The 25,063-nt window shown below is 42.3% G+C and overlaps 1 protein-coding gene across 1 annotated transcript in view; it reads right to left on the bottom strand.

Annotated features, from left to right (window-relative positions):
* The window catches only part of kiaa0825 (KIAA0825 ortholog), a 110,906-nt gene that overhangs the window by 71,356 nt on the left and 14,487 nt on the right, over positions 1-25,063 (bottom strand). Inside the window, 18 exon segments of the mRNA XM_034091320.1 lie at positions 2-63; positions 66-104; positions 191-218; positions 220-345; positions 347-423; positions 2,557-2,736; positions 7,436-7,575; positions 9,495-9,602; positions 9,887-10,093; positions 11,768-11,958; positions 14,047-14,197; positions 15,157-15,197; positions 15,199-15,282; positions 15,284-15,304; positions 15,306-15,440; positions 19,418-19,675; positions 19,770-19,855; positions 21,360-21,527. Of these exon segments, the coding sequence (XP_033947211.1) occupies positions 2-63; positions 66-104; positions 191-218; positions 220-345; positions 347-423; positions 2,557-2,736; positions 7,436-7,575; positions 9,495-9,602; positions 9,887-10,093; positions 11,768-11,958; positions 14,047-14,197; positions 15,157-15,197; positions 15,199-15,282; positions 15,284-15,304; positions 15,306-15,440; positions 19,418-19,675; positions 19,770-19,855; positions 21,360-21,527 (2,102 nt within the window).

Raw genomic sequence — 25,063 nt, 5'->3', positions numbered from 1 at the left:
TTGCCACTTGGAAGAGGTAGCGGATGGGGAGAGGTATGGATGCTACGGCCAAGGGCAGGTTGTGAAAATGAGGGATAAGGCTTGGATAGTTACAGATATGACAGCTGGAAGGAGAAAGAATGTTAGCTTTTGAAAACAACCACCAGATGTTTTATTGCTCATTTGAAAATGTGACAACCAACATACGTACTCTTAGTGGCAGTCTCCTTTCCGCGTGCTTTCCAGTGGTGTGTAGTTCCACGCCTTGGGTATTTTAGCTAGGATGCTCTCTGGTACATTTTGCTTAAACAAGGCCCCACTAGGCTTCCTCCGTGGCCTGCAACCAATCACCATGGAGACCAGGTGGTATCAGGATGCTGTGGATAGACTTTGTAACGATCGCTCGGACACAGCTGATCACTACAGGTACAGCCCGGGTCGTGTCTGAGAGAAACCGTAAAAGACATGCAGCGGTTAAATAAGTTAGGCTAAAAGACATTTCTATCTATCAATGATTTTTTTATGCTGCTGGCAATAAAAAAAGAAAAACATCTCTCCTGTGTATAAACAAGCATCAGGTTCGTGTAAGGCTGTGTCAAGTGTGATGCAGTAGCAAGGTCCAAAGCCATGCAGTGAAAAAGAAGACACCCAGGTGACTTCACAAAGAAAGATTAACTACTTTGGAATAAAGCACCTCTGCTCAACCAGGTTAACAAATGAAAATGTTAAGTGCAGTTGACCTACAATGGTACCAATTTCCTATTTTTGAGACCACCATCTGAAAAACTCACTAGTCACTTAGAAGAATGAATAGAAATGAAACCTTCAGAATATGATGTCAGTAGAATTCCAAAAGCAAAATGTTGCCTGCTTTACGGGAAACCCTGTTTTTATTATTTTAAAAGTAGACGTGTAGTACAAAGAAGTATCTCAGTGCACAATACAAAATGTAATCCTCCAACTGTATGTAGGAACATTTAATACTGTTCTAATAAAATAAATTTGTAATACTATACAAGGTCTTAAGATCATAAAATGTTTCGACTTGTAAACTTGTCAGAGACCCCACCGACATGCCATAATATTGACATAAAATTAAGGGTAGATTAAGTTTTATGATTGCTACCAAATTAGAGTGGGTTACATGCAATAGCCCCTAGTCATAGCACGCTGAATAGGTGACTCCCCTCTGCAAACAATTGGAAAATACAGAGACATAAATAACTTGTCCATCAACAGACTTCTAAGGTATTCTGTTGAAGTATGTGCAGTAAAAGCGAGTAATGTCAAGTTAAATTCAGATGTTCTCGATTAAACCCAGGTGGCCTGACAGCAGACGTTGTACTAGCTTTTCCAGGTGCACCTCTTCTTTTGTCGCTCTGCCCTTTCATATCTCTCTCATATTGAAAGATGAGCAGCTACAGCATGACGTTGTATGGCACCCATAAACTTCCTACAGTGTAGACTGTAAAACCAAAGGCTACAACAGAGAGATATAGTGCTGTGACGACGCTGGAAGTGCACTGAAATCTCCAGGGAGGCCTAACAAATGTGTGACCTCAGACCCATAGAAAAGAGGTGAGCGGAACAGAAAATGATATAGCTTTTGGAAGGAGAAGCGCTCTGTGGCAGGTGAGACCTCGACCTATTTTTCAAAGTCACTTGGTTCTCAGAGTTTATACCGCCCGCTACAGTATTGACTGGAGTATTGATTCGAAACAACCTGCTACCGTGTGATGAAACATCAGTGTAAGTGGAGAAATAGTCAACTCTCAACATAATCTATGAAAGTTAACTCAAGTTGAACAGTTTAAATAGAAATGGGAGCACCGGGGGTATCCTGTAACCAAAGTTATAATACAAAGATTTGGCACAGTCAAATAATTAAACTAATTACCCTGTGAGGATAAATGATGATTGGATGACTTTTAGAATTTCTCCCTGGCTTACACTATCTCTTTTTGGTTTGTTCCCTCTGTCGACCCCTCCCTTGCTCTGTCTCCATCCAAATATTCTTCTTCAATCACCCTAATTTATGCTACAATAATTACCACTCAACCAGGATATAAAAATCACCACCAAAAGGGGCTCCATACTCCACAGGAGTTCTGATTAAGCTCTGTATCAAAGCATGTACCAGAGAGAGGCGGAGAGAAAGGAAGAGTGTGGGAGTAATTGCAGTCTCTGTAATAGCATATTAAGTCGTGATTTAGCTCACGTGTATGCAATGTCAACACTGGCCCTTAGAAAAAAGAAATTGGGTCAGATTTACTTTTGTATTAAACTTATCTATAATAGATTTAGAGTATTTAGTGTATTTAGTGTCTCTCAATCATTAACCCACATTCATTTTCTGTTATCCAAGCAAGACACAGCTGTGTAACAATCAGAAAAAAATAGATACAAAGTACAGTGTCAATAAAATGTAAGTGTATATTTTCTATTAACACAAAAACACATTGGGTTTTGAAGCAGACAATGCATAGTAGGTCAGTACTACAGCTCCGAAGGTTAGGGTAAGTCTGTAGTCAGGACTTCAGTTCTGCAACATTATGCAGCAGCTGGTTGCTACTTTACCTGCCAGTGTGTAGAGATGCTCCCACATGCGTGACCTTTCCAGGTATGGCTGAAGGGACTGAGTCAAGGCCTTTGGAACATTATTCAGGCAACTGAAGAGTTTGAACAATGCAACGATGAAGTCATCTCCGGCCTTGCAGCTGTCTGGAGACATTTCTAAGCTGTTCTCTTGGCAAATATCTGAGAAAAACAGACTCTGAGTCAGTTAGACACTTTTGTGCATAATACAAATAAATGTGTGGGAAATCAAAATGCTAATGAAGTTATGAAATCTTTAATACTCATGAATAATTGACACACACAACAGGATACAGAAAGAGATGAAGAGGATTAGTCATATGCACACATACTTTCAGTTTTCACATTTTACACTCACCTACACACCGTAGGTGAGTGTAAAATGTGACTGTTTCTTTTAAATTGCGATTCAGAAAATATCAACCTTATGGATGTAGGTAGTGAAAGATATAAAACCATATTCTATGAAACAGCATCTTGATTTCTTCATACAAAAACACATTGGAAAATGTCAAGGCTGCCCAACCTGACACATGTTAACAGAAAGGGTGAACAAAAGGCATTGTGAAATAGGAGGGGAAGAAAAAAAACACACACATCTGTGTTAGATGGAGAAGAAAAACAGACCAGAAAAAAAAGGAACAGATTTCAAAGGCCCCACAGCACATGGAGACAGGAAGTGAAAAGGAAGAGGTTTTGACAGGGTGTCCTTGTGGGGGTTGCTGTCTGAGCACAGGGCTGAGGATGGAGGTGTGTGTGCGTGTGTAAACCAGATGGATGTCTATATACTGCATGTGTTTTGTGCACTTACAAGTGTGTGTGTGTGTGTGTGTGTGTGTGTGTGTGTGTGTGTGTGTGTGTGTGTGTGTGTGTGTGTGTGTGTGTGTGTGTGTGTGTGTGTGTGTGGTGTGTGTGTGTGTGTGTGTGTGTGTGTGTGTGTGTGTGTGTGTGTGTGTGTGTGTGTGTGTGTGTGTGTGCGTGTGTGTGTGTGTGTGTGTGTGTGTTAAGTTGACAGGGGTTGCTGAGGAAAGGCCCATTGCTCCAGAGGTGGCAGACATCCAGCGGTCTGTCAGTCTGCTGTGTGGGAGATGACAGCTATTTGAATGGGAGAGTATATGCAATGCAGCAGTCAATGAGGCTTCGTCTGACTAATGCTGGACTATTTTAAAATTACTAGGCTAAATTAGCTGCTGCATTATAGAGACAGTAATATCAGCCACCTTAATAACAGGCAGGTAAAAAGCACTGCCACCACTCAAGGTCCAGATGAGAACTGATATCCTCTATCTCCCTGTCTCCATCTCTGAGTGTCCCATTACATCTCTCTCCATTTCTTTCACCATAACATATCTAAGCCTCTTAAGCCCCGGACACACCAAGCCGATGTTGGCCGACGATGGATATCTGGCCGACGATGAGAGTCCTGTCGCCCTACTCAAATTGGTGTGTCCCACACCCAGGGTCGGCGTCATGGGGGTAATTTGCGGGCCATGTCCCCCCAATTGAGTCACTGTGCCCCCCCAACGCAGGGCGGGCAAGCCTTGCCACTTTGCCGTTTTATTTTATTTTGTATTATAAGTGAAAACGTTTCCACTAAAAGTTGTTGGTGTGAAATGAATCAGAAATAAAGAATACAAATAAAAAACACAGCCTGAGGGCACAGCACTGCTGCTCTTTGATTGGTGTGTTGCTTGACCAATGACCCCCGACCTTTGTTTTGTTGTCTTTACGTGGCTGTGTGTTAGATGAAAGCCCAGTGGTGATCTGTTCATCTGTTATACTGATTATACAGCAAAGCCATAGGAAATAATATGATACAGTACTACAACACGTACTTCTGGGTCTCTGTGTTTCATTCAAGCTCGGCTCTGTGTGTGTGTGGGACGAGCACATTTTGTGTGAGTGTGCAGCGGTACCGTGGAATGTTGTTGTTAGCATCTGTTTAGCTAGCTATGCTAGGATATAAAGAGCTGTTTCTAAAACGGTGAAGGGAAAGTCCTCCCCTGTCAGACTGAGAGGATCTTATAACGTCAGCTCAGTGAGGTTATAAGGACTCTTTCAGTGTTTAGATAGTTAACTTTAGTGTAATTTATCTCATGGGTCTCAAACGGTTAGGTCACCATTTATGTAAACAAATATTTCCGAGGAACACCTTTAGCCTATGATCATTATAGTTTTTTAAAAACACGAGAATAAATGAAAAACAGGTATAAAATACTATATGAGTATATATAAAGTTGTTATTAATAAACAGTGAGTGATTTGTAAAATATCCATAAAGAAAAAGAAAATCTGTTTACAGTTCTGTTTCGTATTTGGGTGTTGAGAGATGTATCCATAGATCTCTTAATTTTGCACTCAAAGTGCGCCAGATTGATGCTTTTAACTTCAATATTTAAAAAAAATCTTGCCGGGGGAGCATGCCCCCGGACCCCCATAGAGGAGGTGAGGTCCACCCCCCACTTAGATCATGTTCACATGGATAAGATACTAAATACATTTGCACACTTTTTATATGGTGGCCTATGTCCATATGTTTGGGTGGTCCTGCCACAACCGTGCATGTATGCACAAGTCATAGGTGTGCTATAAAATAGCACTACACCCCTGCAATGTGTGTGAAAGACAATAGACTTTACAGCATGTTTTGAAATTGAAGTTACGTTGGTGTTTGTGTGTTGGTTATTGACGGCAGTGTATGCCCCCCCCGTGGTAAATGATTTCCCCCCCATTCGATTTGTTCTAGAGCCGACCCTGCCCGCACCGTCGTATCTTTTTGGCTGAAAACCTACCGATTCGAGGTTTTCACACCGCAAAGACTTCAGCTGATTCGACTTGCCGATTCAACAAGTCGAATCGGCGGCGGAAGGTGTCGGCACGGCCGAAAAGACACGATCTATCGACATCTATCGACGCCGATAATCGGCTTGGTGTGTAACAGCTTTAATAACACTCAAAAGTGCTCAACCAACCTGACCTACAATCAGCCTATTAGGCCGCATAATGTGGGTTATGCTTGCATCTTATTCATTCTACCACGTTGTGTACTGTTTTTATTTTTGTTCCATGCTAAATGCTTGTAGCACTTCAGGATCTGAACTCAGATATGAAGCGTGTTATAAATTAAACCCATTATTATTATTATCTCATCCTCTCCCTGTCCGGTAATTGGTCCTCAAGGAAAAAAGTGTTCATGATGTCACTGGTGTGGCTACAATGCTCCAAGGAAACAGGGGTGACTAACATAAATGTACACTTGGGGTGAGAGCATGGCATGTTAACTAGGGGCATTTCAGTAATGATCCTATTATGGAGCAGAAGATGACTTAAAGAACTGATGACAGTGCGCTGGCACATCTCGGAGTATACACCATGTATGCAGCACACACTAACTCTGCTTTTTGTTGGTGATTCTGTGTCGATTTCTCGGTTCCTTTTTTAATTTTTCCTTGCTCTCTTTCCCTCCCTCCCTCCCTCAAATATTATCCAACCTTGATACATAGCCAAGACATACACCTGTTTATCTTCCGGACAACCAGTCAACCAGTCACAAGGGCCCTCTCTGCAAACCTCTGTAATTGGATGCAGACATGCTGATGATTATAAAAAGGCGGTGTGTGTGTGTGTGTGTGTGTGTGTGTGTGTGTGTGTGTGTGTGTGTGTGTGTGTGTGTGTGTGTGTGTGTGTGTGTGTGTGTGTGTGTGTGTGTGTGTGTGTGTGTGTGTTTGTGTGTGATAGTGTGTCTCTGTGCACCATGTTGTATCATCTGATTTAGCAAAATACTTGTTGTGTACAGTACTATTGATGTGGAGGAGTAATTATCCTTTTGCAAATACTTACAATTTCATTATGAGACAGAGTGGGGGTCACTTAGCCAGCTTGTTAGCTCTCTAGCAAGTAAGTATGCTTTGAAAAGGCAGATTTTTTTATTAAAAAATGTATCACAGAGCAACCACACTGTTGAAAAAGTGCTGTCAACTAAACAAAGTGTCAACAATACTGTCCTGTTCAATCTGCGGCTGACCTTAACAACTTCTGTAACGCAATAAATAAACTGGAAGTAGTAGAGTCCAATTAAGGTCATTTGTGACTCATTGAATTATCATCTATTAGTGAGTTAAACATATTCATATCAATAGAGCACCAGGAAAGAACCCATTATATATACGTGTACAGTATGGGGAAGTGGCTTATTGGAGTGTAGGCGTTCAGTCAAGCTGTTTCATCTGTCTGTCTGCTTCCTGGTTAATTAGCCCGTCACCGTGATAACACGCGAGAGTCAGCGCTTCCAGCGTTGATTTACGGCAGCGTGCGGGGAGAAGCATTGCAGAGACTCTGAGCCAGACTCAGACCGAGCAAGAGAACAAGACAGTGAGAGTTGTTATTAATGAGGTCGCTATAATGTGAATTAATGTGCGAGTGCACAACAGTCTTTAAAGGTTAGACTGTTGCCAGTGTGGAGGGGAGAAGAAGGAAGGGAAAATCTTTAAAGGTCAGCATGTGTGCTCCGCCTGGGCCTGTTGAGTGTTTATTACTACTCTCTATTGATTTAGTGATGATGGTGACCAAGGTGAAAATGATGATGATGACAAAGATGCTGATGATAACTTCATAAAATGGATATAGCTCATCTAAGGTCTGTAAAACTCGTTTAGGCTCTTAGAGCACCATAATTAAGACACCGGTAAACACCATCCCACTCATGGCCGCTGGGGGATTGAATCTGTGGTCCAGTATTATGAAAATGGAAATATCAAATAATTAACGAAAGTGCCTGAAAGCTAAGCATGTACTGCACACACACGTTGCACTTTATCCATTTATGCAGACACATTCCTATATAATAAAAAAACAGACTTACAAGAGTTCTCCAGGAGTATTGTGGGCAGGTGACAGTCTCTGTACAGCAGCATTCGCAGAAGCAACCTGGGATTGTGTCCTGGGTCAGAGGTCAGCAGCCTCAGCTGACACAGAGAGGCCGCCTGGCCCACGAGGCCATCTCTGAGAGTGGGAACAAGGAAAACAAAGTTGACAGTTCTGCAGTGTCAGGTGAGTGTTCAGAAAGCAGTACATTTCGCAAGAGACAACAAAGGAGGGAAAAAGCTTCACAAGTGAAAGACAGAGACTGAAATCACAGTTCCCTTTGATGCCAATCTGGGTAGAAATTATGTTTATGCTACAATGGTAACTTCCTTCAGTGTCACTCACTCCTGATATAAGTCTGCAAATGCCTTCACTCTCGCTTACTAATAGCGTGCACCGGGAAGGAATTAGCTGTAATCTTGGCCAGCTAAAACCAAATTAACATTTGGGAGACAGCCAAATACATGAATATACAGCAGTACCCCCCTCCTACATATTTTGTATAACCAAGAGGCTGCAGCCAGCTGTGGGTAATGAGCCGTATCCTTGGTGAGTGTGCGTGCAAGTGTGTGTGTGTGTGTGTGTGTGTGTGTGTGTGTGTGTGTGTGTGTGTGTGTGTGTGTGTGTGTGTGTGTGTGTGTGTGTGTGTGTGTGTGTGTGTGTGTGTGTGTGTGTGTGTGTGTGTGTGTGTGTGTGTGTGTGTGTGTACCCTTCAGAGCCTGTGCTTGTGGTTGTGTACGTGTGCAAGTGTGAGGGCATGCTAACATGTGTGTGCCTCCATATTACTTTATACATCTCAATAAAATCTAATGGTAGGAATGGACAGAGTTTGTCTGAAGAGCGAGGAGGCGGGAGGTGGTTCAGGGGGTGTCAGGCCAGAATTAACCATTCCATTTGAGCCAGAAAGCTAGAGCAGGGTGCACCCTGCTGCTTGACTGAGGAAAACTATGCCTGAATCTGACAGTGCAATTTATGATGTCACTAGGACCGCAAATCCAGAAGAAATCCTCTTTTAACTGCTCTGATAAATCTAGCCAGCTACAGCGCAGGGTCAGCTTACAAAACACACACACACACACACACACACACACACACACACACACACACACACACACACACACACACACACACACACACACACACACACACACACACACACACACACACACACACATACATACATACACACACACAAAGACGGGAAGAAAATGCAAAGCCTAAATGTATGTAACAAATGATAAGGCCAGAATACATGACTTCAGAAAAAAAAATCGCTTGTAATGCTGGATGATTAATTTACGTGCTTTGAGATGTTCTTATTGTTTTATTTAATAACCATAACAATGTGTTTTATTCTAATAGGCTGGATAGAGATCTGGCCGCAGAGGCAGAGTCCTGGATGAGGACCTGTGGATTTGGCCCCAAGCCACAGGCAGGCCCCCTGGCGCCTTTGCATGCAGGCAGGAGGTTGGAGCAAAGAAATAAGAGGTCATAAAAATAAACTAATTTCAGCTCTCCAATACTTAGGAACAGGAGAACTGAGGTTAGTTTGATTTGTGCTCCATCAGCACGCAATGACATCACCTCTGGCATTGGGGAGATGAGAGAGGAGGAGGTGGAGTTCGGGGTGAGGGGGGAGAGTGATTGACTGCACCTTGGAGGTCATAACAGTAACTGGACACACATGTATGCATGCATGTACACATTCATGCACACATCACACTGTGCTCTGTTGACGCCTCATGTGTAAAGCCCTCAGCAACCATCAACATAAACAAAATCAGTGTCAACGGCTACGGTAGTTTATTTATTATTTTGTTCTTTCCCAGCTTGCATCTGTGTTACATTACCACAGCAACTCTTGCTTGAAGGCCTGGGCCACGGGTAAGTCTGGTTATATATCCACAGATATAGTATGCGGCTATAACTCTCACACACACATATGGTTCTCAATACAGTGGGTGGAGGTGTGTGTGATGGCTAAGAAATACCAGAGCATGCTAGTGAGTTTGTGTGTGAACATGTTAAAGTGAACCTACTGTATGTATTTTACACACCGTATGGTCTGCTCTGTGAAGAGGTCAGGGTTGATAGCGTTTAGCCAAAGGACAACAGGGCTGTCATGCTGAGGCTTGGACTCTTTCCCAGGATTATTCATCAACATCCTAGAAGAAATTGAGATCACACATTTGACATCTTCAATTTACAAAACATGTTGGTGGTCATACTTCTTCAGGGAATGATTTCATTAAATAGTATTTTTGTACTTTACATATTTAATACATTTGGTTGCCCACTTATGTTAAGGCAAATGTAGGGCTACATGTAAGTTCCATTAGGACATAAGATTCAAAAGGCAACTACCTATATTCAATAGATTAATATTAAATAATAATTATGCGCGTCGTTTTCAAGGCTGAATTACCCAAATATAACAATGTATGCCCACCTATACAGCAAAGAAAGCGGTGCAGTCACAATGACAAGGACTGTCAGGAGTTGCTCACACAGGCTGTGGATTTGGTATGGCGAGTCTGATCCGCCCGCTATTATGGCAATTGCTGAAGAAGGATTGGAGCGCCACAAGGCCTCGGGACTCTTACACACACTCCACATAAGCTGCTCCACATACAGCAACACTGCTGTAATGTCACATCTTAGACACCGAGGAGGGAAACAGAAAAGGGAAATGTATAGATGAAAAAGAATAAGATGAGACGGAATATGCGAACACATGAAGAGAGAGAAATAGAACTGAATGCAAACATTTCTGTCTTCAAAGGCTGAATCCACCATTTATCATGACATATTAGCCTCATAGTACAGCCCATCAGATAACAGAACCCCAATGGGATTGAACTGTTATTTAAAGTCAGTGTACTAAGGGATTTGGATTTCACAATAAAAGTTGTGGCTTTTACATGTATACATCCGCAAATCCATTTCCTAAATTCGGGAAAGCTGCTCATCATCTCTCATCTCTTCAATCATGCTCCTCCTATGGCCTGAATCGTAAGACATAGACACAGATGGACTGATACAAGAGGAATGAGGTAGCATAAGGGTACCCATGTTAGTGTTATATACATAGATAACTTGTAAAAGCTTTGAAAAGCCATCTGTTTAGGCTAGCCTTACACTTTACAACTGTCCCTCCAGAAACACATGCATCCCCAAGCAACATAAACCAGCCTTTTTGTTGACATCCTGTGGTGCTACACATGTAAAATGCACTTCATTCTGTCATTCTCTCATCCCCTTGCTGTGTGTCATACTGTATATTAGCCTGTTCATTGTCATCTTCCAGCTACTAAGAGTAGAAAGAGGATGGAGAGGATGACCCCTGAGCCTGTACAGAGAGTGTGTCTATGACATGCTAACACAACGTCAGACCACCTCCGCCACAAGACCCACAGGAGTTGAGGGGCCAACAGTGAGAGAGAAATGTAGGGCTTTGTCTAAGGTTCTGGTGAAGTTTAGGATAGCATAATTCATAGCCATTTCTATATATTGTGCAGTATATAACATTCATGTTGGATATACAAATACATATGTAAGAGAGGTAGTTAAAGAAGATGTCACACATACAATCAAAAGTTATTTATAATTATCAGCAAAACAACACATTATTGAATTGTGATATAATTCCTGGGGTTAGAAATTCAATCTTGACCTTGCAATCAGTTATTGAGATATAAGCACCTCTGGTCCAGGTTTGTTGAAAGCTGATTAAAAAATACTTTCTCAACTTCTGTTTCCAAGGTCAGAAATAAACTATGAACCTCAGTGGTTAAGCCATCATGAACAAGAAGTCCATAAAGCTAACGCTAACATAACTTGTGGTGAGGTTTTTTCTTCATTATCATCCCATTATGTGTGGGCTCTGCAGAGGGTAATTCTTCCATATTGTGAAAATGAAACTTGTACATACATCTTTCAGAAATTAAATTAAGAAACAGTTTTCTAAAGAATATAAAGTATATTACTTTTTATGTATATTATTATAGTGGCCTTAAAGGTCACCTGTTATGCAAAATCCACTTGTTCATGTATTGTATACATCAACATGTGTCCTCTATGTGTAAAGAGATTCTAAACGTTTCAGGAAAAAATATTCGCTCACTTTTTGTTCTGATCCATTTATATAAAAACCTGTCTGAAAATGAGCTGATCAGATTTTGGCCACTTTATGATGTCATAACTATTTTTTGGCTTGTGTAACCATTAGCCAATCACCAACCAAGGTAACCCCCCCCCCTTTTATATTACAAAAAGTGACAAGAAATCTCACTTGAAAATAACCTCAGGCAGTATGGCACGTGATGAGTACCTGATTTGCAGGTGTCTCTTGTACGATGGACGGGCCCTGGCATATCTTTGCACCAGCAGCTGTAAAGTCTCTGACAGCACCTGTCCCAGCACCTCCTTGGCCATCTCTGCCGGGAGAATCGCCCACAAGTCGCTACGGAGCCCACACAGGAAGTAGAACCACATCTGCACCGAGAAGGAACAGCGCTCACCCTGTGGAAGAAAGAGGTGGATGGCAAGGAGGGAGTGGTGGGGGGTTACACATGATGAAGATATATTGTGATATGGATATTGACAGTGAAGAAAAACAGAGAAAACCAAGAGGCGAAAGGAGATATAAGAAAGAAAAAGAGAGTAGGAGAGAAAACATGAAGGGGAAGAAAGAGAGAGGGAGAGAGAGGCAGGTCTGTCAACACCAGGATGTCTCAGTGGTCACGCCACCTGCACTCTGCACCTGGGTTTCTTCCCCCACTGGGATTTTAGACTGCTTTAAAGTCCTGAACTGGAGAACACATCACTACAGGCACACACTTGCACGCACATACATGCTCAAATGTGCAGCGAGAGAAAGAGTGAAGGGGAGAAATCGAGAACTTCTCTGCAAACTGAGATTGAGACTAAAGAAAGACAGACAGAGAGGGGGAGGACAGATGGAGGAAAATAGATTCTTATCCTGCAGCTCTTTGAAGAAATATATAGAATAATTCATTCATTAAACCGCCTACTTTGACTGTTTAACCTTCCAAAATAAACTTTTCCAGAAGAAGGCGCGTGTGTGGCGGAGATATTTACACATCCAAAACTTCCTCACGTCTTCAAACTCATCATTCCCCACAGTCAGTTCTCATGTTCCTGCCACTTCACCTCATCTATCTCGTATTTTCCTTCTCTCATGTATTTCCCTTCCTCTCTTCCCCGGAGCCAGTCATTTAGGGATTGGTGGTTGATGGGGAGCGTGACCAAGCGCTATGTCCGGGATTAGGCCGCCATCCTATGCCAGTGGACTCAGCGGAGCAAACGCAGACACAGACGTTGGATCCCAACCAAGAGCAGCCACAACTACATGTGGGGTTTGACTGTTTAATCCCTTTACTCAAGTCAAACCTCATTTAAACAGCCAGGTCAACTATGAACAAATTCCTGTTAAAGATGATGGCCAGTGACGACTGTATCTGGGACAGAAAACTGAGGATGGAGTAAAATTGGAAACTCATAGCAGCTTTTTGTGTTCTCTCAATTGGCTCGGTATGCTCTGAAGGAAAAATCCTGCAAAGGAAGGAAGCAAAAATAATGCTCTGAACTTCCTTTGATCACCTTAACTGACCTTGTTGCTGTTATTATACTATAGTAAATATCCAACCACAATGTGTCCATTAAATGTAAAATAACAAAACAAAGTAAAAGAAGGGTCTCTCAGGAGCTGCACTGAGCTCTACGAGAGATGAGAAACATGGCCAGGAATCCAGAAGATTGAATCCTGGTGCATAGAACTACATACCAACCAGATATGGAAACATAGATATACACACACACACACACACACACACCAAATGAAATGCAAATTCTTAGATGCTGCTGCACACTCACACATGCATTCATCTGTAGATGCACATGGGCATGCTTGAAGAGAAGCACACACCTGCGCACAGCAGGTCTGTCTGACACCAGTGACCCAGGGAAGGAAGGAGGAACAAAGGGGGGAAAGGCAAAAGCAGGGGAAAGTATGAAAGAGAGAGGAGGTTTAGATTGGTTTAAGGGCATAAAGGTAGGGGAGTTTCAGAGGCCCTATGCTGTTTCCAGACAGTCCCAGTGTAGACTGCAGACTTCAGACAGTCGAATCCCAGGAGCCCCCGGGGCAGCATGGAAGCCACAGATGTTCTCAGGGAGCTCAGAGTAGAAGGCTTGGTTAGAAGAGGGAGAGTGGGAGGTAAAGGTGTATTGTGGGAATGAAAAGCATAAGAGAGAAAGCTCCAGAGTATAATTCCTAGAGTTCCTCAAAATCGACAGAACAAGCCTACCAAGACAAGTGGCACTGGAATTTCCACTTTTTACAATTAAGGGAATGACAATACTGCACATCATATGTGTCACATATGTCTTTTTTTATTTCGAGATAAATATTTAACTCTCAAATAGGGAGAACATTTAAAATACCAGAAAACTTAAGTTTAGGAAGACAGTTACATCGTTTTAAAATCTTTATCATGTAAGAGGTGTGGTTATGTTTTTTTTTTTAAGTTGTCTTTGGAGGGAAATACATTTGAACCAGACACATGTTTGGGAAATGTGGGGACCCTTTACCTCGTAGAAAGGTTGGGGGTCAGCCCAGTGGTGACTCTCTGCGTCTTGAAAAATGCAGGTGGAACAAATCTGGATACAGTAACTGGTCAGCTGCTCCCTGAAGGCCTCCGCTGTCTCTTTGTACTTCTGAATAGGCAGCAGGGTCAGGGGTCTAGGCATAGAGGAAAGAAACAAACCTTTAAAGGTAATTACATCACAATACATTATCTATACTACATATGGCATCATATGAAAGAAGAAAGGGGCCGATGGTATAAAAATCCACAGAGCACATTCTGTGATCCAGATGCATAATTGACTGCTGTATATTCAGCAAGCTATCAAACAAACATGATGTGAAATGAATATATCAAAGAAATTATGATATATTCTAAAAGTTCAGTGTGACATTTCATATCCTTTAAATCTGCCTGCCTTTATACTTTCCAGACTGGCAGGAGTTTAACAGGGGTGCAGGAGGCTTAAAACCAGGGGGACTGGATGGTGTAGAGAGAGGGAAGTACTTTATGACCGGAGGGAGCACGGTGCAAGCAGGTGGAGGGGTGCAAGGGGCCAAAGGTGGGACAACAGGAGCACCGAGGGCACCGGGGATGTCTTTAGGGGGGATGTGTGGAGAGCAGAGGTTAAAGGGGTATTACGGAGCATAACAACTCACCAGATGTAGACACAATATGGGTGTCATTAACTCCTGTCAATCATTTCTACTCCTTTCTTACTCTCTGGTCCACTTCTCTTGATCTCAAATGTACAGTTTCAAAATGTTACTTCTGTTTCCTGCAATTCTGTTTATCTGTTGAGCAGGCCGTTGACAGAAGCTTGGAACTGATTAGGCATGATATAGATGAGGTCATGGGTCATGTTGAAAACAAAACATTTCTGATTATTTTTACATAGCTTGTTGCTGTCTAAAGTTTTTGTAAAAAATGTATGTATAGGTGAATCCTACTTTGTTCTAACAACAGGGCTCATCTCCATGTTTGTTTAGTGCAGGCAATCAAGATCACTCACAAAGACATACATAGATAGATATATACACAGAGATATTAAAGTAAACTCTGAGAAAATACTCTCACACCATTATATCAACACCTGCAAACACCCTCTCCTTACACTTTAGCCGCAGTAGAATTTGAATCTTTCAGCCTGGCATGGGTAGTGCTTCCAGTCGTTGCCTTGCACATAAATGCAAGTGGCCAGCAGAGCGGGAGGTTCCTCAGGGGGTGCGGAGGATGGTACCCTCCAGGGCCCTCTCCTGCAAAACGGCCTAGCAAGGCAAACACTGCCCTGCTACACGCTTCTACAAAGCTTGATCGCACCTCAAGGAGAGAGCTGTCTCTGCAGGCTGCTGCCAAGGGTAGTAAGGCATCCATCTCAGTCATGATCGCTCCACAAAACTGAGGGGAAAAGGAAGGCAAAGATGAGACAAGATGATCTCAATAACAGAGGGGAGATATGTCAGTAAAAGGAAAACTGAAAAGAAACATCAAACAGCAATTCTCATTATATATAAATAATAGAACATGTGCGAGGACTCCTCTGAATGACAAGACTGAGCTGAGTATTACACATGCATATTTCTCTAACATTGCGCAAGGCATTACAGCTAAAAAGCAAACATCAGTGCAAATGTAGAATACAGATTGTCAGAAGACTTGCCCTCCATGCAAACTGCTGAACATGCATAATTGGTATCAGGTCAAATAAAACCTTCGCTTCTGAGAGAACATCAGCTCTTGTCTAATGTTATAACAGCAGACATCATGTTAACCACATTCAAACTGAATTGGTACAGCACCTATGAGGAGGTGGGGAGTCAGACGTGCTGAGAAGAAGAACAGAAAAGGTCAGGCAGAGTTAAGAGTGAGTAGAGGAATGGAAAGGGCTGTTTCAGTGATGTATAAGAACTACAGCTTTTTCTAAAACTGCCACAGAAACAACCAAGACCTATCTCATTTATCCACATGTGTCCTGGAGAAAGCCCCTCTGGGAACAGCGCTGCCTACACCTTCCCTTCTCCAGGGGCTGGGAGACTGGCTGATCAAGGCGCTTTAAAATAGTCATGCTTTTTGTCTTGCTGAGACACAGATAAGCAGTCTGGGATTTAGCTAGTATCTAAAAAATGAAAAATGATCATTATAAGAAAGCAAATGGTGAATCAGCAAGCTTTAAATACTGCTATATTGATGCTAGTCTATTATTATTATTCGTGTGGTGTGTGTGTGTGTGTGTGTGTTGTGTGTGTGTGTGTGTGTGTGTGTGTGTGTGTGTGTGTGTGTGTGTGTGTGTGTGTGTGTGTGTGTGTGTGTGTGTGTGCGTGCGTGCGTGTGTGTGTAAAATGTTTGCATGGTTTGCATATACAGTATGACCTCATGTGCTTCTTATTGACATCACTTTGAGTGAACAGTGAAATACGATAAAGCAAGTGCCATGGAGTCACATATGTATGTGGGTTCACCTCCAAATGCATACACCAATACATGTGAGTTATGGGTCAGGCTGATTCTTAAAAAAAAACTTAAAAGAAAGCACATGTCACATATTCAGAGCTACCAGGAGAGGTCACACTGAAGGGAACAAAATCACCATAACTCAGAAAAGTAAATGCCAGTTTAATCAATCAACCAATCATAGCATGTGTTACTTGTATCTAGAGTCACGCACTCTATTACTAGACCTACTATAGGAGCTGACTGGGAAGATCGACATGCTGTCAGCTCAGGGCTCCAGCATGTGTACACAATTGACAATTTCACAATCTCTTTACACACTTTCCTCCTTAAAAAGCTTCCAGTGGGGTTAAAAGGCCTGGTAACAATGGCCATTTAGACAATTAAGTCAATATCTGGCTGTATGTAGTCATTAGGAGCTTTGAGAGAGAGAAAGCAGAGGCACACACTCAGCATTACCAGGGTGATGGAGAGGCCATGGAGAAGCATCTCATACACATACAGTATTGGCACGAACACACACACTGAGCAGACATGTATCCTCACATGCAGACTTGCACAGAAACAACCACACATGCATCCACACTGAAGTCAAACTGACATCTTAGCTAAGCTCAAAGCCCAGAATCCCACCAGGACCATTGCAGCAAGGTGAACGATTGTATAACGTTTTTAAGTGCAGGGAGGCCTTTTTCTGTGCGTCTAGAATTTGGAGTAGGCAGACTAGTGTAGAACTCAACATGCAGGTGAGGGCGTCAGTGAAGTGTGAGTACAGAAAAGGTACTTCTGTTGCTATAATAGAGAGGTGGCATTTAGTTTAGAAGGGCCTACCCAAACAAGGATAGTTCAATCCCAGGTTCTCACAGAGGACAAGTTCAAGCTGTTCAATGTATTTGGCATTCAACACACAACTGACTGCCAATAAAAAAGTACACCATCTAAAGTCCTCTGATGGATGAACAGTATCATCACAGCCTGCATATGTATGGTAATGCAGACAGTGAAGAGGGTTCAAATGAAAAGGAGCGTGGATTGGGGTATGAACATATGAATATAAATGTGTGGAATATTGATCCATCATAATGCCTTTGAACCTGCCATATTTCATGCTTATGTCTCGTACAGTAATTTGCTCTCTGCTCAGACACTAGGGCATATATCAGAAAAGGAAGGGGGGGGTACAAATATATATATAATATCTGTCTAGCTCCGTGTTATTGAATGCAAATACATGCATGTATAACCTTTTGGCTGAAAGGCTCTCATATTTGAAGCGTTGACCTACACATTAATACGTTGTACAGGTCCTGAGCACAGACACATTCTGACACTTGTTACCAATGAGAACCACAAATACTGTCAGTGTAAAAAGTCTAGGGGAGAGGAGGAGGAGGAGGAGGAGAGAATCAAGGTAAGGCAGCTTGATAAAAGTCTGCACAGTCAGCGCAGTGTAGCAGAGAAGTTAGAGGAATGACAGTTGTAGAAGGTTTCAGGGAGTTTCATGAGAACTATCATTAAGAAAAAACAGCTCAGTGTCATTTGAAATGGAAGTAAGTAAATGCCGGTTAATCTCGCAACATTGGAGAACCTTTGTAGAGTTGGATACTAAGCCTTGTCTCAAATCAGACACAAGTCTTCCTCCTGAGAAAAGTCAATCTCTGCTGGCCACTTCACCTCTCTCTGCCATTTCCCAGGCCCTCTCTTCTTATCTCTTTTCTCAAACTATCCCATCGTTATCCTGCTCTAGTCTCTACCCTAGCCTCTTTGCCTTTGTGATACATCCCTCTATCATCTATGTACTCTATACTTTCCCCTACTCAACGACTGTCTCTGCACACCATCAAGCCCTTATAATATCAGCCATAGTGCTTATTGGTTTCCTCCTGGCTCTCTTTTGTCCCCAGAGTCCTCTCTTCAAGTAATACTGAGTATTTCCAAGGCCCTCTCTGATCCAAGGTGTCAACTGAGTCAGGCCCAAATCCTTTGGGCTCTCTATTGTAGAGGGTGCTTTCCTCTGGGGCTACAAAACACATTAATCTCCCTGGGTCAGGATGATGTGTAGACTTGCATTGTTCAGCCAGAGAGTAATAAAGGAGGATGAACAGGGCAGGGATACCGGTATGTATGGCACAACATGTTCATGCACAGGCTGAGGACTGACAAGTCACGGTCGGTTAATTGTTCACACAAGTGCCTTTGTATTAATCCTGTTATATGTGTGAGTGTTTGTTTGATTGCATGTGTGTGTGTGAATGTAGGGGGGGGCGACGTGTGTTTACAATTGCTCTCCAGGCTACAGACTTTTTTTAACTTTGAGCTGTGCTGTTACAGTTCAGTGTGTCAGCTTCAGGAAAGCATCTTTGGGCATGCTATACTGCCTTTGGGCACAGTGTTGAAAATAAATGCTTTAGGCACACTTTTATTATAATATCACAAATAACTAGTTTACCTCTATGGTCTCTATAATCTCGACAGCATATTGGACCCTCTGTCCTTAGATGTAAGGTATATCAATTAATTTGTGGTTTATGATTTGAATTTTTTATACAACTTTATTGATCGTACCTTTAAACCTGTAAATCAGGTATTGTTGGCACAATCCAATACTGTGTTTTGTTTTTATGTACCTCCTACTAGGATTATAGATCATACTATTAGGAGTTAACAAAAAGGTGAGGTCAAGATGTCAAGATTCACAACCTCCTTTTTCAAAGTAACTTGCAAGATGATCCTCGTTGAAGACTACAACCCATCTACAGACCTGAATGATGTTCACCCACATTGAGTACAACTAAAGTCTATTCATCATAGACACATCTTTAAAAGAGTAACAACTACTTACAATTCATTGTCAGATATGTAACCTAAGCCAATCAACATTGAAAGACTAAATGTCAATCTTTTCTATCTTAATCCAGAAATACCTTTGCTGTCATCATAGGAGTCTCTCTCTCTGAGTAGGTGTAGAAGGAATCTTCTCTGAGATGTGTGTTTCCGGCAGGGATGGCAGTGTGTCCTCTTGTGCGGCTCAAGGAGATTGAGGTGTGTCCTGAAGAATATAATTCCTCCTCCTGCTTTAGACTTCTGAAACAAACCTCATCCAGGACCACTTTAACACAATGTGCCATGTGAGGGACCAGCCCCTTAAATGCTGACCTCCAGTCAAACTCCAAAACCTGTGCCTGCAAAATAGGAGATCAGCAAAACAGCCAATGCATGTCTTAATGCTGAAAAGAATGAAATTGAAAATATGTCAAAGGAGAAATGAAGTCTTACCTCTGGCGTGTGGATTAGTGTTTCTGCAGTGGATTTCTTGCAGTCTGGTGTCATGTCCAAATCTGCTCGATTCCTTTTCAAGATGCCTGAATGACCAATACATATTTTATATGAAAACATTATGTAATAAGTCTTAAAAGGTATTAAACCGTTGCTGTCTATGGTCAAGCTCTCAAATGAAGTCAGTGCAATTTTAAAAAGGGAGCAATAATGATACAGCAACTCAATTTTAGATAAAAAGCAATGTGGCATTTTGAAGCATCTTTCAAATATATACATTATTTAGTATGAATATTTCAATTCCACAAATGGTTTACTGTATAATATTATGCGTTAAAGGCCTGACTGGATGCCGACTGCAGTCACACACAATGAAAGCAACTGTATATAACTCAAAGCCCGATATGGGTCGCATTGCTCCCATCTTTCCCCCACTAGCCAATTGAGACATTGACCGGAGTATGACTGGAAATGCCTTAGAGGGAGCAGAAAAGGCAGTAAATGCTAATGGCGACGGCTTTACGAGTCTAAATTTGGGGCTTAGATTTGATTTGAACCCAGATAGCATCAACCACATATGGGGTAATTCCTTGAGGGGAGATTGTGTGGATGTGTGGGGAGACGGGGGAATGTAGGGGGGGCGACGTGAAGACAAGCATACAGGATGTTGAATTGGGGTGCAATTAAAAAGCGTGAACATCAAGGCCACAATTTCCTAATCAGAAGGCGGAGAGTGAGACCCCAGGCGAGGCAATTTAGCCGAACAAGACCGCGTGGAATGGAAGAAGGAGGAAGCAGCAAGCGCATCACTTTTTGACCTTTAAGCCCATCTGATGCATTTCTGGTAATTAAGCCGTTTGATTGCCTGGAATTAATGATTTGGATAACTGCCCTTTAAAGGCTGTTTACCTCTCTGTAAATTGAGCCTTTCTGCAAGTCTTGTTTTTGTAAATGTAACCTTTATGGAAATTACTCCATGCACCAAAAGCTTTCATTTAACATCTCTACGGCAGCAGTTCAAAGGGGAGAGAGGGAATGGATACTAAGGGCTTATATAATACCCGAGATAATTCCTCACTAAAATACAATGTTCTTCAGAAACAACTAAGACTTCCCGTTAAACATGTAACAATGTGTGAATTTGTAATACTGTGTGTGCGCGTGTGTCGGTGTGGACTATTGATGCCTGGAGGAGAGGCACACGTTGGGCTGTAGCCTGAGTTTTAGTAATACTAATTCCATGAGTGCAAGTCCCCATTCAACCCCACAAAACATTTACAAAATAACTATAATAATAATAAAAAAAAAAATCTAAATTACAATTTATTTAGTGTTGTCTTTTAAATGTCAGCTAAATCCAACTCAATACTTGATGCATGTAATAATGCTCTAGAACCTTCTTCTCATTGTTACACATAAACAAACACTGGAGGTATATATTGTGTACGGCTTTTAAATTTAATTTGAAGCATATTTCATCTATATAATATTGTATCAGCCTTAAAGTGTCTGCCTGTATTTAAAAAAACAACACATTTTTAATATGTACAGTACAAAAATATGTGTGTATTTTGGGGAAATGAGTCATACCTTTCACAGAGGGAGTCTCTCCTGTACAGTCAATGAAGGTCAAATTAGTGACGAGCTCCATCACCGTCCTCTCAAACCCCAGCAGGGTGCAGGCCAGGTGGGTCAACGCTTTCAACTGGTGGGAGGTTAAACTGAAGCTCCTGCTTTTCATGGGAAGCTCCATTGGTGCTGTTAAATGGGCGGGGGTGTTGTATAAGAGAAAAGGAGAAGAAAATAAACATTGCTATGCTTGTTGAATGTATGACTGACAGAGAGAAAGTGAGCGCTGCACTACAGTTTACAGTTTGGTAAAGGAATAAACAATTTCATGAAACTAGGTTTTCAACCCAACATCCCATTCAACATGCACTCATCAGAAAACACTTCCCCCCCCCCCCATGTCTTGCCTTGCACGGCACCTCTTATAAATATCGACCCATTCATGTTTTCCCAATACACGGCATAAACAAAGAGACAGCGAAAATATGCAAAACTTTGCTCCCCGAGAAGTCACACATGCACATTCTTTTCTCTCGGCACAAAACTTTTCTCCCCCTAACCCGCCGATGACCCCTCGGCAAATATGGATTTCCCATTTTGGAGGCTGCCAAAGCCATCACCCGGGGGATGTTCCGCATTAAGCTGGAGAATGGGCGGCTGGGAGATGCGTTGCCATACTCCCAGACACATGCACAAATACTTTTGTGTGTCCACTTAAATGAGCTCCTCCACTGCAAAGGCATTGGGGAATGGATGAGCTCAGTATTAGCCTTGACTCTGAAAGCACTGAGTTGATTGAGCGTTGGGAAGGAAAGAAAGAAGAGGGGGCCTATTCCAATAATTGTTACATTATTGCCTCTGGATCCTGATGTAATTTTGCTATATTGTTTAACAAATTCTGACAATATGACACACACTGTCCCCAAGGATGCCGGGTTTAATCATGCATGAGGTTTGAATCTCTCTATGTGTAGGCATGTGTGTTTGTTTACATGAGTCCATGAGTTGTTGTGTGTTTGTGTATCCAGGGTGTGTTTATGTGCATGTAATGCAGGTCATTATGAGTAACTTGGTTTGTAGAAGACACTTTCACACACATTTGCACATGTCAGTCTTGCAGGATAATTGCCAGACTCTGTGGTCACCATGGAATATATTCTGACTTCAAGTTGTTTGTGTTTGCAAGTGAAAGTGTATACATGTATTTATGTGCAAGTGTGTGTGCATGCATGTATGAAATCACATGTGAATAGCTGTGTAATTAGTTGGTGTGTGTAAGACTGTGTGTGTGTGTATGTGCGTGTATGTGCATGTGGGATTAAGCTGCATGAATCTGCAGCTCCGCTGTAATGGGGTCCAGTGGGAGTCTGAGCTAGAGAGACTACCTCGTTCTGCATGTGTATATGTGTGACCTAGCTGACACCCACGTGCCAGCCTCGTTCTCCAGCTTGCACATTCATGCACGCACCAACAATCAGGTCTATTTCTGAAGTCACCAGCAAATCAACACAGCTTTCCCTGCTGCAGCGTGGGGCAAGATGAAAGCTGTCACCAACTCAGGAGTAAACAATCTAAACCGGATCAGACTTGAAACACATTAGAGAAAGAGCTAGTGGATTTTCTAAAAAGCTATCACCACAACCCCCCATCCTACCTTCCGATGGACATTCATCTGGGTAGGGCAACCATTAACCAGCACTTCATCCGGAGAATCACCTTTTTGCAGAGCATCATCTCTGCCTCTCTCCTTTGTAACCATTCATTCCCTCAACCTGTGACCCAATGGCTGTTTCACATGCACACTAACTCACACTCTAAGTAGTCGCACATGACCTTGATATTTAGCAATGCTCTGCCGCAGCCTCTCATCGAGCTATGCTGCCCAGGCTATATAGGTATTTATAGTCTACTCTCTAGCCAAATAGCCCTATAGCCATAGCAGTGTAGTACACAGCCATCTAAACCTCATTATACCTTTGTCACAACAGTGAGGCCAAATGGAGGCTCTCATAGCCGGTTGATGTAGAGGGTGTGCTTAAAAGCACCCAGGTGTGTCATATAGCGCAGTGCATGACATGTCTCAAAGAGTAGAATGAGGAAGGGCACTCACAGGCAGAAGGGTTCAACCAAAGGTCAATGTACTGAGAATCAATAAGGGAGGACTGGTGCTGAAAGCTGGTGCTGAAAGCAGGGTAAAATGAGTGTGTTTATATAAGAGCTCCCCATATGACATTACAGTGTGATGGTGTTCTTATAAAGAAAAAGAAAATCAATGTTTACTGTGATAACCATAAAAGTTGTATGCATCTTATCATAGGCACTAAAAGAAAAACAAGCATACGTCAAGCCATATGTCATTCAGCAACATTTTTGAAACTGAAAACTGTGTGTGGATAAGGGGGGGCTTTATTGTTTCATATTGAGCAGGAGCATAGTAAAAAGAAATGTCTGAAAATACCCAACTCTGTAAGTCTACAGTGGCCAGTCTCAGTTTGTAGCTTTTAACAATGACAACAATGTAACACAGAAGGAAAAACAAACAAACAGTGCAGGTATTTTTGGCGAGCCATCAGTCTTATCCTTGTCAGTCTCTCCTGTGGGTTACACCATCAGCACCTCTCTCTCTCTCTCTCTCTCTCTCTCTCTCTCTCTCTCTCTCTCTCTCTCTCTCTCTCTCACAAACACACGCACTGCTCTTGACTGGCAGTGAACAGAGCGAGAGGGGGAGAGAGGAGGAGATCTAGGGGAAGGGAAAGGGGTGGTGGTAAGGGATGAAAACATGGGGAAGAGAGGGAGGGAAAGAGAGGGAGGGGCGGGATAAGGGAATTCCCTTAGCAGTTGTTATTGATTCCGGTGTTTACGGGCGAATAGTTTAGTGCCGTTTACAAAACAGAACAGATGCAGCCAGTGAGCAAAAAGGTAAACAATTGCTGTGTGGCGGGCTGCCAAATCCCCAGTCTGATGTATTAAACTCACGGTGAAGAGCATTTCCCCTTTGGCTGCACTTATTGCCACTTCATTTCCTCTTCGCTCACATACACACTCTCTCCTTCTTGCTATCTCTCCACTTCTCTGTGTCTCTCTTGTTCACTCATTTATCTGAGAGAAGAATAAAAAGGGAGAAGGCAGTAGACGCTTTTTGCCGTCTGGCTTTTTTGTGTCCTTCTCTGACCCAGGAGGCCCAGTTCTTCCAAACAGAGCCATTAGTAGGGGGAATTGCATGTGTCTGACATGTCCGAAAACCAATTATTAGACACTTTCTACCAAATGATGCCCGAGTCTTAGGGGAATGGGCAATCATGCAATCATTTGGCCACTGATTTAATTTCTCTCCAGCACAGCATCCCTCCCTCTCTCAATTTGCTCTCTTTCTCCCATTCTGTCTATGTGTAGTGTAAATGAGACCGATCAGAGGGACGGTCTTCCCCTTTCCTCTCACACTACCCTACTGGCCTATCATTTCTTGTCATGTGAGTCATGAGAATATATGAAAACAAGCTTTCTGTGTTTGGGCTTTGGCCCTTCTTAAACAATATAAAATCAACCTGATCTACAGAAAAATCAACCTGCATTGCCTCACGCATCTGCCTTTTATCAGGCCTTGCACATCTCCCTGATGAGCCAAATAAGGCTTTTAATAACTTTTGTACTCGATACCTGTAACAAGGCGTTGATTTGCAAAATTGGAGCTCTTCCACTTTAAACAGAAGCATATCGATACCGAA

The sequence above is a fragment of the Pseudochaenichthys georgianus genome, chromosome 9, assembly GCF_902827115.2.
Source record: "Pseudochaenichthys georgianus chromosome 9, fPseGeo1.2, whole genome shotgun sequence".
NCBI classification, from domain to species: Eukaryota; Metazoa; Chordata; class Actinopteri; order Perciformes; family Channichthyidae; genus Pseudochaenichthys; species Pseudochaenichthys georgianus.
Note: the sequence above shows the minus strand (reverse complement) of the source record. Positions and strands in the feature narration are given on the sequence as shown.